Genomic DNA, 14,846 nt, shown 5'->3' on the forward strand with positions numbered 1-14,846 from the left:
CAGTGCATCAATACACAATAATAAGTCCCTGACTTAAGGGTGTGGTTTTAGGAAAATTATTCCGAGTTCAGTTGGATTTATAAAGTGCTAGTGTCATCAAAATTTTAACCTTTCCTTTAATCGAACGTATCTAATAGGAGGAAGTACTACTCATGCCAAATTTTAAGTTGTAATTCCAATGGGTCATTACTCAAAAAATGTCACAAAGGGAGTTGGGCCGAGTAGAACGTGATGTCAGATCATCCCTTCACTTCAGGAAGGAATCATCCCCATTGTCTTCAAAACTACCACTCTGATTAAGCCCTGGCTAAACAATCAAACACTTTCATTCAACATCGTGTTTGTCGCACAAAGCATGCGGTGGCTAAACAAGCAAACAATGTTTGATCAAAGTGATGAACAAAGTGATGAACAAAGTGAACCCACATAACGCTTTCTGCGTATTAGCACTGAAATTACGACATGAGTTAAATTAATGATGTGCTTGCTTGCCTGATCAAATATTTGCTCGTCAAGCAAAATGTTGGATGAAAATGTTTGCTCTAGAACAAACATGGGAAGCCATTTAAATGCAATGTTGAGAGAGGCGGCCAAACGGTCAAACATGCTCTTCCAACATGATGTTGGACTAAAATGTTTGATTATTTCTAAGCCAGGCCTTTAGAACTCAAATCAGAGCCATATTCAGAAGAACTAGAGGAAGAACTTGATGAGCATTTCAACTGCTTTTATAATTGATTTTCAATTCTGCCAAGATTTAAACTCATCGCCAGAGATGAGCTTTGGGATTAGGTGCTGTAACGTGAGGGAGTATGCAGCATGAAGCATCCTGCAAGGTGCTTGGAGGTAACCACGGCAACTCAGTCCAAGCACCCGACCCAGACCATGCCCGCCAGCTGCAGGTATTGCAGTCCCTGAATTTATTCAGTCATAGCTTCTGGACCTGGGCTGCTACAGAAGTTGCTCGCAATGGTATTTCTGATCACTAAATTCAGGCTTTGGGCTGTTGGAACAGTAACCCTTTCCAGCTGTGCATCTTTCTCTGGTGGATGTCCTTTCTCGTCTCTCTGCTCACCTGGTTTCCCAGTAGCTCCTGTCGTGTCTTTGGTATGTACTACCATTGACTGAATAAATTCCTGCAATACCTGCAGCTGACAGGATATAGCGAAGCCAAGAGGTCAGGACAGAGCAAGTCAACTGTTGACCAAACTAAAGGAGAAATAGTGGTCCAGAAAAATTGCCCCCGATGACCTAAACACAGCAACACTGATTGAACTGTGCACAAGGAAGGTGCTCCCAAGCCATTAAGGACAAGAGTCCCTTCGCAGAATGGGTTGGTTTTCAAAGCCTTTATCCTGACACGCATGCAAGTGGGGGAAGTTGCACTATCCACCTCGATGTCTTTGACTTCCGACTGCTAGGATGAACAGAAGCTATAGCCAATGAAAGTACCGTGAACTCTGATGAACACATGAAACCAAAGAAGACTAGGGTGCAAGCAGCCCAAAACATACTATGGTCAGGGTAAAAACTGTCCAGTGACTGAAAGATAATTCCCATAATGTAATCTGTCACTGGCAACCATTACTGGTGAGAAGAGCCCTGGAATCGCTTAATGCCATACATGATGCATTGCAGATGAAGGCATCCTACCAAGGGGTCAGGCAACCCCTGTCCAATATGAAGAGAGAGAACAGCTGACAAATATACTTTAATTGTGGTGTGATGACTGGAATCTGCTAAAAAAGTAACAAATAAGCACTGGGTCCATTTGCCTGCTGGGTAGGGCAACCCACTGGAGTGAAGTCCGCTGGCCTGAGTTCATGCAAAAGTCTATGAATTTCTTATGGCCTGAGGCATAAGCACAGTGAGTTGGCGGCTAGGTCCTCTGCAAGGATGACGTCACGAGGAAAGGTGCTCCACTAAATTTGTTGGCTCAAGACGTTGCTCTTTGAGTATAATGGCAGACGCATTCTACGTACTTTCGGGCAACCTTTTTAAGGGTATAGTTTTGTCAGGTTGGTCAGAATTATATTTTTTCTTGCAGTTTTTAAAGGTCTAAAAATAACCTTGATGCCCAAAAATCTTGTTAAAAAAATCTTTGATTTTTATTGCAGTATCACTTTAAGGCTATAGTCTCTAGCCCTTCATTCCAGATGAAGGGCATTTTCTTTGTTTCCCAACCAGTGTACCTCATCCCCCAGGGGGGTACTCGGGTATAAACGTGATGGGGGGTCCAACGGAACCTAATATTTTGCACCCAAAAAATACAAGACTGGAAATTTTCGACCCAAAAAGATACATGACTTTTATGCCCTAAAAATGCAATCTTAAGAACAGTATACATACCGCATTAAGTTTCTGCCTATCGGATCTTGCCCGGATTTTGGCTTGAATTGCGTAAGAACTATTAGCCTGGCAGAAATTCAAACCCAAAAAAATATGTGCAGATTTTTTAGACCCAAAAAAATACATGGTTAAATCTTCAACTCAAAAAAATAGGGGAGTTAAAACTTTTAGACCCAAAAAAATACGTCAGACCCCCCATCAAGTTTATACCCGAGTATCCCCCCTGGGCCTCATCCAACTGATAAAATCAATAATTGAGACATCCACGGGAAAACAGAGAAAAAGATGATGACACAGGCACAGGCACGATTGCATTGATGGTAATCAATGCAACTGTTACCAATTAATAATTGATTAACCATAATTATAGCATTTGATAAACAATCAATGGAGATTTTTGTGATCCTTTATCTATAAAGGGTATTAATTTTCATTACCTCTCAATAACCAATGACCAATAGGTCCGTAGTTACTAAAACAAAGAATGACCTAAAATGACCTAAAATGATCTAAAATGACCTAAAATGACCTAATATGAATCTAAAATGACCTAAAATGATCTAAAATGATTTTATTTTTTTAATTTTATAACAAAGACTAGTGAGCAGCACAACAGAAGACTTCTTGTAGTTTATTTCCGACACGTTTCGTCTCTATCGGAGACTTCTTCAGGGAAATTCCCGATAATTACTGTATCACAACCGCGGCTTTGATTGATGCAAAGTGTCTAGTTTTTCCCCAGCAACGTGGTTTTTATTGATGCGAAGTTCCAAGTTTCGCTCAGCAACGTGGTTTTGATTGGTACGAAGTGCCTAGTTTTTCCCCAGCAACGCGGTTGTGATTGGTACGAAGCGAAGATCTATGTTTCGCCCAGCAACGCGGTTTTGATTGATGCAGCTTTTATATGGAACTGGCACAGAGTTAGTTTTTATTCATGGGCTACGGGCTTGACTTGTTAACTGCGTGTTTACCCAGGTCACGCGTGAACGATATTTTTGAAATTTGAACGGAGTTTTGAAATTTACATGTCAGTTTTGAAAATCGCCAACGGGATTTCAGAGTTCCCATATAAATTTCCCTAGCTTATTGACGGTATAAAGCTATGAATTTTTCTTTACATTGCAAAATTGAATATTTCAAGAATAACAATTGTTTCCCAAGTATTTTGAATCTTTTTTTCAGTTAATGTCTTTTTCGGAACGATTTCCAGAGAAATGTCCAACATTCCATTCACACGTCGGACATTACAAAGAGAAATTCGAATGTTCATTTCATTCTTGGAAATACTGTTCACGCGTGACCTGGGTTGACTGTAAGGAAATAGTCCTTATCACGGTTTTCGGCGCCATTTTAACGGGTAGACAAACAGGCTTGAAAAAACAGTGTTTGTATGGAAATCCGATGTCAAATAATTTTGATAAAACATCGCTTCTAAAAAATTCATGAATTGGAAACTTTTGGCACTAGAAAGAGGATTAAGAGAAAAAAATTGGAGGGACGTAGCTGTGCCAGAAAGCGTCCAGTCGTGTTTTGAATTTTTCATACATTTGTCTGCATAGCGAACCAGCCGTGAACTGCTACTAAAAATAGTTCGCGGGAAAAAATACCGAAAACCGTGATAAGGCCTATTGATGCACAGATATGCCTTTACATTGTTTACAAAAGCGTTTTATCAGTGTTTACACAAGTATTTAGCCTTGTCGTGTGGCTTTTAATGTGCGACCGGAAAACAAACCCGAAAAAATTTAATCAGTGCCGATATTTTTGGGTCTTTCAGACCGACCAAGATTTGCTCTAGTGCGGTTTGTTTACGCAACTTTGTCATCGAATTGGCTTACGTGCAACCATCGGCACTTTTCGAGTCTTCTTCTGTCTTTCCGGCAGTTCACAGCAGCTTCCTGGTATCAGCCTTTGCTTTGGTAAGCACTCAGTTCTGTAATTCTGTAATTTTATCTTGGTTTCACTTCATTTAGGTCATTTAAGAATATTTCAGATTTATTTTAGATCATTTTAGGTCATTTTAGATCATTTAAGGTCATTTCAGATCATTTTAGGTCATTTTAGATCATTTTAGGTCATTTTAGGTCATTTTAGATCATTTTAGGTCATTCCTTGTTTTAGTAACTACGCAATAGGTCACTTTGAATTGCTTTAAACCTCACTATGAAAGTGAGGCTTCATGCATGATTTTTACTGTGAAAACTAGTTTTCATTCTTATGCAAACAAAACTAATTTTCATGTGGCCAAAAGCTTTGCATTCATAACCTTGCTTTTATACTGAGGTTCAAAGCAACTTTGAAATTATGCCTTTACACATATATTGCCTAGTAAATTTTTTTCATATATCAGCTAGTTCTGTTCATAAAGATGTGTATTGTTTATAAACATAGAAGTGGAGTTTTACTTTTTTTGTTCATCCAACTGTAAAGTAATAAGATCATATGTTGTTATCGTTTACAGATAATGCTGGACTATAATCTATTTCATTATTTTGAAACTGACTGTCTGTTAGTTCAACCTTCCCACTGGCTAGGAAAATAGTCCAAATGTTTAATATGCAAGATAAGAAGATAGAAACAGGAGATATAGGTGACTTAAATGTCCAAAAAAACTAAAGAGAAACAAAATTTCTTCTTCACTGGAGTCTCAACACATAGCAATAGGTTTCTGCAATAAAATATTATTGATACATAACTGGCTTGTCTTGGTTCAATCAATCAATAACATTTGATAAATTGAAGGGGTGCGTGGAATAAGGTTCTAAGTGACTTTTGATGTAAGGTCAAATTCTCCTTTTGTTTCACAAGTGAATACAATGAAATTTGGAAGGAGAATTTAGCTTTTTGTCAGAAGCCACGTCTAAAGGGCTTTTTTCCAGGCACCCCTTCAATTAGTAGTTACAGTGTAAGATTGATTGATATTGATGAATCATTTTGTTTCCAATAATTATTATTGATTGTCATAGATTGTCAAAGATGACAAAAAATAAATGTTGGGGAAAGTCTGCCATTTTCATTTTTTGAGTTTGTTTTTAGACTAAGGGTACTGCAACTAAGTAAAGAAGTTAAAGTTTAAAAGCTTAAATGTGCTAAGTCATAATAAGATCGAAGGGGCTCTGCTCGCAGGGTACATAATCTCAAGACAAAGACTCATAACATACTGCTAACTTTTATGGTTCAATACCACTATCACCCAGTATTTGGTTATGTCAAAAATGGCAGAAAAATGTCAGCCCTTTACCTTAACTCCATCAAATGTAGCCTTTTCTCCTTCCGGTGAATGATATAAAGGATTGATGCTAAGCTGATCTGATAATGAATATGAAGAATTCGACTTTCCCAGTTGTTGTATTGGAGTAAAGTGAATCATGTTATAGCCTGTTTCTTTTGTAACCTGAAATGTGAAAGGTAACAAATAATTTACCATAAATGGTGTAATAATTAATACATATTTATTTGTTTGTCAATCGAGGATGTTAATTAAGAAAGAGAGAAAGAGACATTTAATGGGTAAATAGAGACCAACACAAGTTACTAGTTAACTTACATACTGTTTCAATGATGAACATGGCAAAAACAAACCTAAACTGTGTACAACTAGTAAGAGTATACCGGTACCTACCAACTCTTACATATACACTGAATCAAGCACGAGTATTATGTAATTACTATGTGATCTTAAATGCATGCATGCCCAATTTCTCAAGACTGCACAACTCACCTGGACTGAACAACATTAAAATTGGATTTAAATTCCACATGAATTAACCTACAGCACATAATTGGTGCTTTATGTTGTGTTTGCCAAGTCCCCTAGACAGTGTCCAAACACATTGTGGCACTGCCTGACCACCAATTCATGAATGCACAACTTTTGAAAATCTTTAGACATCTTCGACAAACATCTTGGAAATCTCCAGAAAAATTGAGTACTGTTCAGAAAACCATTACGTAACATGAAAACATTAATTTGAGGCGTTTGACTTTGAGAAAGTTGACATTAATTTTTTACTGAAAGAGCAGACATATATCATGTGAAAATATTTTAAGTGGAGTGATTTAAAGACAGTTATTTTATGATAAGTGAGACCAAGTTCTTCCATAACTACAAGGATATAGCTACATAGAAGTCTCATTTTTGCTTTACATGACTATTTTTGTTAACACCCATTTTTCCTGTTTTTTTTTTTTACAAGCTGCTGAAGGAGGGTTGGTAAAAGTTCCGGTTTTTACTCCTTGAAACAATTATATGGAAACATCAAATATATAATTGAATAATTAATAAATAAACATTCTAGTATGAGAAAGACTTCACAGAGTGATGTCAATCAATCATAGGCCTTGCATCAAATTTTAGGTGTTGTGAGAAGTTGACACAAATGAAGTGAACATTTAGCTTAGAGAGTTGGTTTGTTGGGTTTTGTTCAACAATGTGGTTTTCATTATGTAACCATCTCATTCTTGGAATATGGATATTAATTCATTTACAATATTACAAATTCAAATGCTACACATGCTACAAGCTTCTGTAGTTAGAAACATTAATACCCTGCTTCTAAAACCAAGTCCATTTGAAATGTTATTTATAGGCAAAACATCAATTAAAAAAAATTTCCCAGTTTTATTAAAGTAAGAAACTATTACCATGTGTAACCCACTTTAAAGTTAGTTTCTTTAGCTTTTAGTTATTACCTAGATAATGATTGTGTTTTCTTAAATTGTTTTCAATTATTGTTATTAACATAATAATATTATTAAATAAAATATGTATACATGTATTTGTCAAGAAAATGAATCTTCATAATTTTATGTACCACACATTAGGCAACTTTGAGCTGTAATTAACCATCAGTCAATGAGAGATTGGATCTGCAAAAATACTTATCAGGCCAGGTTAGTTATCAAGACATTTTTGAAACTGGCCCCTTAAGCCAGGTCACTTAAGATTTGTTTTCATCATAAAAATTAAGGACCAATATATTAAAGTTCTTCAGAACTGAGGAGAGGAGGGAAGCTAATATATAACATTACTGTACTCTTCCTTAGGGCATTCACTGCTATTTTTTACAATACTTTCTCAAACTCATTAATAATTTTGCCAACTTTAGCCTTGAATTTCTCCAAGAATTATTGATCATTTGAGAAGCCATATCAAACACTCGAAAGCGTGTTTCATCAGATATCCAAACATCTCGAAGTCGTTTTAAAAAACTCGGCTGCGCCTCGTTTTTTCAACGTACTTCTCAGTGCTTGGACATCTGATGAAACACTCTTCCTCGTGTTTGATATATCACATAATATTGAGCTTGTTGATGAATGGTGATTTACACAATTATGATAATAGTACTGACCCTAAGTCGATCATACCACTCAGTGAGGGGTCCAAGGCATTTGGATAACACAGTCTGTAAGCTGACACAGTCCAGGGAGATTGTCTCTGTACTATTTACTTTAAGTACAGGGTCCACTGTGAAATAACCAGATGTTGGTGTTTTTTCTCTGTAACAGGATCAACAAAAACAGAATGCTTATAAATAGCATACTTGTCACAGTGACAAGTTAAAAAAATAAATCATTGAGGGGTCCAGGGAAAAAATTGCAGCTGAGATGAGCATATTAAGATTTCTGTGCAAAAACTTTCAATTGAAAGTAAGTCAAAAATGCCCATCCTATGGTAGGTTGGTCATTGGAAGGGAGGGAGGCCTCAAAACTCAAAAAATAAAATTTTGATAGGAAAGCACTTGGATGAAGCTTAACAGAAATTTCCAGAGGGGTAGGTGGGAGGTTCAAATCAAAAATGCTTCCTTTGGGTTAAAACAACTATTTTCTGGACCACATAATTGGATTCTGACCAAGTTTCATAAAATTTTATGCTAATTATTAATGATGTTAACCTATTTAAAAATTTGTGGCTGTATTATAAATTTATATCAGTGACAATTAAATACACATAAATTTCAGTCGATCAGAACAAACATTTTGTTTCTTTTGATAAATAGCCTAGTGTAGATAGAGTCAATTTGCACATTTAAAGTTGCTTTAAGGTCTTGGATGAACAACATCCCGTGATACAGAAGAAGTTGAATTTGACGCGGCATTTTTTTGATACTGGAAAGTTGTTAAATTATATTCGTTTTTGAAATCCCATGGATATCACGCATGTGCTTGCCAATTGAGAAATCCAATGAACTGTGTTGAGCAACACATTGCTCTAAATGTCGATTAGTGTAACTGACATCTATAGTCCGCGTCACAAAAACCACATTTAAATACATACACATTGCATTGTTGGTTGATGATATTTGGTTTTGGTACCCTGGTTTTTAATATGCTTTCAATTTTTCGGCTTGTGAACACAGGTTGCAGACGCACCCCTATTTTGCTGCCCAAGGACTTTAGTTGTGTCCATATACTGTTGGAAACAACTTCAAATTCATTCCTTGGGCAGCAAAATAGCAGTGAACGTTGAAATGGACTCCACAGACACTAAGCTATTAACATATTAAGTACAAACAAGGAAACAAAATGTCTATGCTAGTGTTTATTGTTTTAACTCATTTATATTCAAACCACGAAGTAACAGTCACTTTGCCTTGATAATGATGGAAGTAAATGCATCAAAACGTCAGACAACAGTAGTTTTATTTTTTCCACAGTAACTGAGGATTTTTTTCAGTAAACCACTAGTCAAAAATTCACAAAGGGTTAAAAATAGCTACCGTCACTTCAATTTGGTTCACCGGGGGATTAAATGTTATAAACTGGTATTAATGCAAAAGCCAATTTTTTGAGTTGTTTAATTATAAATTGTATCCACACCTATGCCCATGCATCAAATATAAAAGATTCTTTGCTTACTCTTTCTCTCCAGCATCTTTATAAGTCACAAAGAAATGAAATGATCCAGCTGTACACGCAGTGATATCAGCATATCTATCGGCATCATTGCCCTCCTCTCCAGGTGGACATGTCCACTTCAACTCATAATACTTCCTTCTGTCAAACAGTTGCTGATCACAGGGTGGATGGTTGCAAAATAAGTGAATGTTATAAGGCTGTAATGATGGGCCCAAAGTGAAACGCAACTTCCATCCTAGAAAATTCAACAATACCATTTACTACTATCAGGAACAGACCTACACTAATGCAAGATATGTAAATACTGTATTATTCTAAGTAGAGTAGGTATCATATTGTAAATACTAAACATAAAGTTTTTTTTAAGTATTGTAAGTATTATAGGTATAATTTATTGTAACTGGTGTACATATTCATATTATAAGCAGTGCCTTTCTATTGCAATAATAACACAAGACACCTATGGGCATTTACTGTAGTCGCCAGATGAGTTGGTGTATGTTACGCACTAAAATAAGATGGAAACATATCCATCCATCGCAATGGAGCTAATGGAATAATTTGAGTCACAAAGGTAGCCTGATGTTGTTTCGGAACATTGTCATAACGGAAGTTGCTTAGCGATAACGTAATGACCACACGAATATAGGCCTGACTAGGATTTTTTATTCTTGGTTATGTAATGTCAATAACAGTGTAAGATAAATTTACAAATTGTCCTTGTTCATAAAAACAACCAGTGAAAAACAGACAAAAAGCTGCCTAAATGAAAACTTTTAGTAAAAATTGACACTCAAACCCTTAATTTTCTTGCGAAGTGGATTTCCAGTAGCGTTTAGGCATCAGTTTGACAAAGGAATGTGCCGATGTGTGTTTAAGCTTATCATGCAATGACCTTTCCTTAGCATGTGTTCATGAAATTGTACACCAGTCATATGATCTATCAGTACATAATGTATATAACATCAAACAATCTTTATACACTTTTCGTTTACAATATTGTTCTGAGTGAACCTACATTCAATTTTAGTGCTCTCAATAAACCAGATTTTTACTTAATATTTGCTTAACGAAACAAATCACTACTTTGTCCGCATCCGCGTCATGTGTGGGTTGAGTTTGTTGTTGATTCTCGTCCCTGCTCTGAGGGTTTTTCTCCAGGTACTCCGGTTTTCTTTCCTCCACAAAAACCAACATTTCCAAATTCCAATTCAACCTGGAAACAGTGGAGAGAAGAGCCTCTCCATGGATTGGATTCCACTGAAATTCCCCTTATTACTATTTTTTATTTTATTTTTTTTTTTATCACATGATAAGCAGATTGCAAAACAGTTGCATTTTTTGCATTGGTTTCAAGTCCTAACAAGCACAGTGTTTGAACAAACAGTCTGAGGCAAGCAAGGGACGAAGGAATAAGACTCGGGAGATACACTACATGCAACAGTCATGTGAGGTTTGAATATAGGAATCCACACTTTCAGAACTAATTTGCGACTCTTGATTTTGTGCTTGCACCTTCTATGGATTTGAAGAAATATATTACAGTTTTGCATCCTACATGATAAGAATCCAGTTACAACAAAATTAAGTTCAATTTTCCTGTTTTAACTCTCTTACTAATGGTTTTGGTTGGATTTTGCACAAACTTTCATATTCTGATAAATGACTTAAATTGTAAATAAATGGTCTCTGGTTTATACCGGAATTTTAACAGTTTTATGGCTAGTCATATTAACAGTGTGAACAGCAGTCCATGTGATCTGAGCGGAGTTGAACATCAGTTTAAACATAGACTTTGACTCTCAGACTCAACCCAACAATTTAACGAATGAAAAAACACTAAAATCTGCCAACTGGCAGAGATGTTTTAGTAAACAACAACTTTACCTATAACATGCAAGTAAACAAAAAACTTTCCGTGTTCCATCTTACTACATTGTTGAAACAAACAATAACAAACAAAGGTAAAATTGATATTGATCATTTTTAATACTGATAACATTCTATTATTTTGCATCTCAAGTGGGACAGGCAAGGAGTAAAATAAATAGCGCTTGGCATTGAAAGTGATTTTAATGACAACTATTCGGGTACACATACAATAATATAATATTTATTAAAGCCCCAAAATAAAATATACATGCTACAGGCGAGCGTCATACTATCTTTTCAAAAAAAAAAAAGTAATAATGTTGGGGTAATGTGTGGAAATCTTGAAATCTTGCCTTGATTTTTTTGTGATACACCACACATGATATTGTAAGGCGTCTTACGCCTTTTGGATTCTGTATAAATCATTGTTTAATGTTATTTTCTTATTGTTATGGTAAAAAGATTGGACCCTGGAATTTGTGTTCTTCTAACTATTATGATAATCGCAAAATTTTCTTTCAGTGATTCTAAAGATCAGAAATAAACAGCAACTGTTTACAAGCCAGCGCTGATGTTATCTTTTAATTATTTTCCCAGAAGTGATATGTATGAACTGATATATTAGCGTCAGCTTTTTAATCTACGTACTTAAGGAAAACTTAATATTATCAAAACTAAAATTTAATGCAAACTTGTTCCAGGTATTCTTAGGGGGGGGGGACAGGGGGGCGGGAGCCCGGGAGAATAGGGGGCGGGAGGGGTACGGGAGACGGGAGAGGAAAGGGCGGGAGGCGGGAGTTCTAAGAGGACGAGAAGCGGGAGAGCAATACAAAACGGTGAATTATTTTACTTATTAATGCGTTAGAATACTATCAAAAAAAGAACTCAACAATGTTGTACAATGTTATTTGTCTTCCATTTAGCGTCCTCCGAGGCTTTACGCAATATTTTATATCCGAGGGCACACGAAAATTCGTGCTCAGGCGATAAACAGGGTTACTTCCGGTGAAATTGTAAACCCTTTCATTGTGTTACGTCATAGCTTATGAAATGTCAAGCGTGGCATGTGTACACATATGTGAGTGCCGCGCAAGTTTTTAGAAGTCTCAAAAGAGGTGAGCAAGGCGAGCAAGTACGCGTCTTGTAAATTTAGTATCAGAGATTCAATGTGGTGTCCATTTTAGTAGTTCTTAGTATTTTTCAGTACGGTAGTGAGAAATCTGGGGCATGGACGACCTCTCCCAATGACCGTCAATCGGACCGTACTAAAGATTTTGCTGCATGGTGTATGGGAATTTACGAACAGAATGCTGTTTCAATGAGCATGTGAGAGTGCGGAGTGGTTCGTCTCACGACACCGTTTTTCGTTTAATGGACAAGGCAAAATCGATTCCTATTACAATAGGCAGCCAAACAGCATGGGAAGCAATCAGGAACGACTTTATAGAAAAGAGGAGTAGGATTAGGAGTAGGAGGAGATCAGTGCAACCTCCTCGGCACATTGATGAAGACTTCTTTTTGATGAACAGTTTGTCCGGCCTAATTTCAGACGCTTTTTGCATTTAATGCAGTAATTCTTTCCTCAGAGCAGTAGCAACGAGCTTAGAATTCACCACCAGTAACCCAGAGATTTAAACCTTGGATTGAAAGAAGGTCCTAAAGTTTCATTTTACCTTTTCCCGAACTAAAAGCAATTTTTTCACGCAGTTTTAGGGAGTAAGGATATCGAGAAAGATATCAAGATTATAATTAGTGTATCAAGTAAACGCGATGGATCCGCAATAAGGCGCCGAGAATTAGGGAGATGTACCGAACTCTAAACTGGGGCGTTTGGCTGCCAGCTCGCCATGTCCTACTTCCCTATTTGAATTACATGATCCCAACAAATGAATAATTAAGAAATGCAAGAACTATTACACTGCACGATGGACAAGACTGTTGTCACTGAAAGAATGGTTAAACCGTCAAACAAGACGAACATGTTAGTCAAAAATTAAATACAAACAGCGGTGATAAACATAATAAACTTGCGCATTTAAACTTGACGTAGCTTATGAAACATCAAGTTACATAAAATGCGCAAGTTTATTATGTTTATCGCCGCTGCTTGTATTTTATTTCTGATCAAGCCACGATGGCTCAAGAACAAAAGTCTTTATGTTAGTCAAAACTCCATTAACTCAGAGTACAAAAGCTATCAATAATGTTAACGTTATTCAAAATATATATAGTAAAAAATTGAATAATGAAAGGCCTACGAATGGTACGTCCTGGTACAGCTTTGTGACTAATACGGGTTTTGAAGCCTTCTATTACTCGGGGACGGGAGAAACGCGAAAAAGGGCGGGAGGCGGGAGGCACAGGTACGGGAGGCGGGAGGTTCTGACCCCCCTGTCCCCCCCCACTTCTTATGTACCTGAAATTTCTACAAAAACGTTATATTAGTATATTTTCACTTTGATAAATACAAGCATTTCTTTGTACTTGAGTTGTCCGTTTGTTGCATTTCTTTTCAAATACTTGGCAATCCAGATTTTTCCTACACAGATTAAATTTGTTGATATTGAGGAATCCGTGCCGGTCAGTACCCTTGGAAAATCGACGCTTCGTTTGGGGGCCAAAGCCTTTTAGGATTATCATAATAAAATCTGCCAGAAGCCTTTAGCCCTGTCATTTATGGGTTTCCCAGTAAGAAAATCTTACCTTTTTCTAGTCCATATAACTTGGTTTCCAATTCTTGGTGTGCTTCCAATTGAAGCACACGAACTTGTGCCGCCATTTTGAAAATCGTCCATCAAGATGCTGCCCTGTCACGTTATGTCACGTTATGTCACTTGAGCACCGGAACCGGAAACCACACAAGACAAGCCGCGGAATAGCTGCTCGCAGGCTATTTCCCGAAATACCCGGTAACATACCGGGCTCGGTAAGTTTGAATGCTAAATTTTAAAATCTTATAATTGTATGAAAACATTGGCAAAGTACCATGTCTGTAATCACTGTGTAATCGGCAAAAAAACTTACCGGGCTCCGTAAGTTACCTGGAATTTCGGGAAACAGGCCCCTGAACCCAGTCGTTCGGGTTAACGTGATCATGAACTTTGATTCGAGTTTGATTACTAATCAGAAAGACTCTTCAAAACTATTTTTGTCTCTCAGGTTTAACATAGCGTTTCCTTTCCTTTAGCTTAAAAGTAGCCTTCAAAACACTTTCAACGAACGAGTTTCTTGCGCGTTTGTTGCGCGTTTGCATCATGTTTTAATTATTGAGAAGACCGTCCTCTTGTTCTCTGGAGATGAAGAGAAGCCGCTGCGTCTTGTTCTGTCTTGACTGATCGAGTCAGCAAACCTCGTAGAGTGTAATTTGCCTTTAGAGGTGTGTGGCTGTCTGGGCTAGAACAAGGAACCCAATAAAGGACGCCAGTGAGATCCACATAATACATGATAATAACGTACTCAACATTAAAACCTCCAAAAATGGAGAACAAAAGAATACTTATCGCCTTCTTCTGCTATTAAAAGCCACGAAAGATCATACGGAACAGGATCAGGGACGATCCAATGTACTGGTACCTTTTAGTTTCGCTGCCGCGACATCAAACAGCACTAGACTGCAAGCAGTCCAAGTCGAGAGATCGCGCGAAATAGCCTAGCGCGAAAAAACTGGAGCGAAGGAGCAGAGGGGGGCTTCTCGTCTATTTCTCCCCGCTTCACGGCTCCAGTCTCGCTGCGCTGTGAACAAACGCTCTCGACTGGCCAGAAAGTGC

General features: G+C 37.2%; 1 protein-coding gene across 1 annotated transcript in view; it reads right to left on the reverse strand.

Moving 5' to 3' along the window:
• LOC146460459 (glycogen debranching enzyme-like) overlaps positions 1–13,931 on the reverse strand; it is a 47,189-nt gene extending 33,258 nt beyond the window's left edge. The window contains exons 1-4 of the mRNA XM_085088208.1: positions 13,783–13,931; positions 9,208–9,442; positions 7,701–7,848; positions 5,591–5,743 (exon numbers count right to left, since the gene is read on the reverse strand). Coding sequence (XP_084944334.1) covers positions 5,591–5,743; positions 7,701–7,848; positions 9,208–9,442; positions 13,783–13,858 — 612 coding nt within the window. The 5' untranslated portion in view covers positions 13,859–13,931. The remainder of the gene's footprint in view (positions 1–5,590; positions 5,744–7,700; positions 7,849–9,207; positions 9,443–13,782) is intronic.
• Between the last annotated feature and the right edge of the window lie 915 nt (positions 13,932–14,846).

This window comes from Pavona decussata, unplaced genomic scaffold, assembly GCF_977016875.1.
Source record: "Pavona decussata unplaced genomic scaffold, jaPavDecu1.1 SCAFFOLD_213, whole genome shotgun sequence".
Taxonomy (NCBI): domain Eukaryota; kingdom Metazoa; phylum Cnidaria; class Anthozoa; order Scleractinia; family Agariciidae; genus Pavona; species Pavona decussata.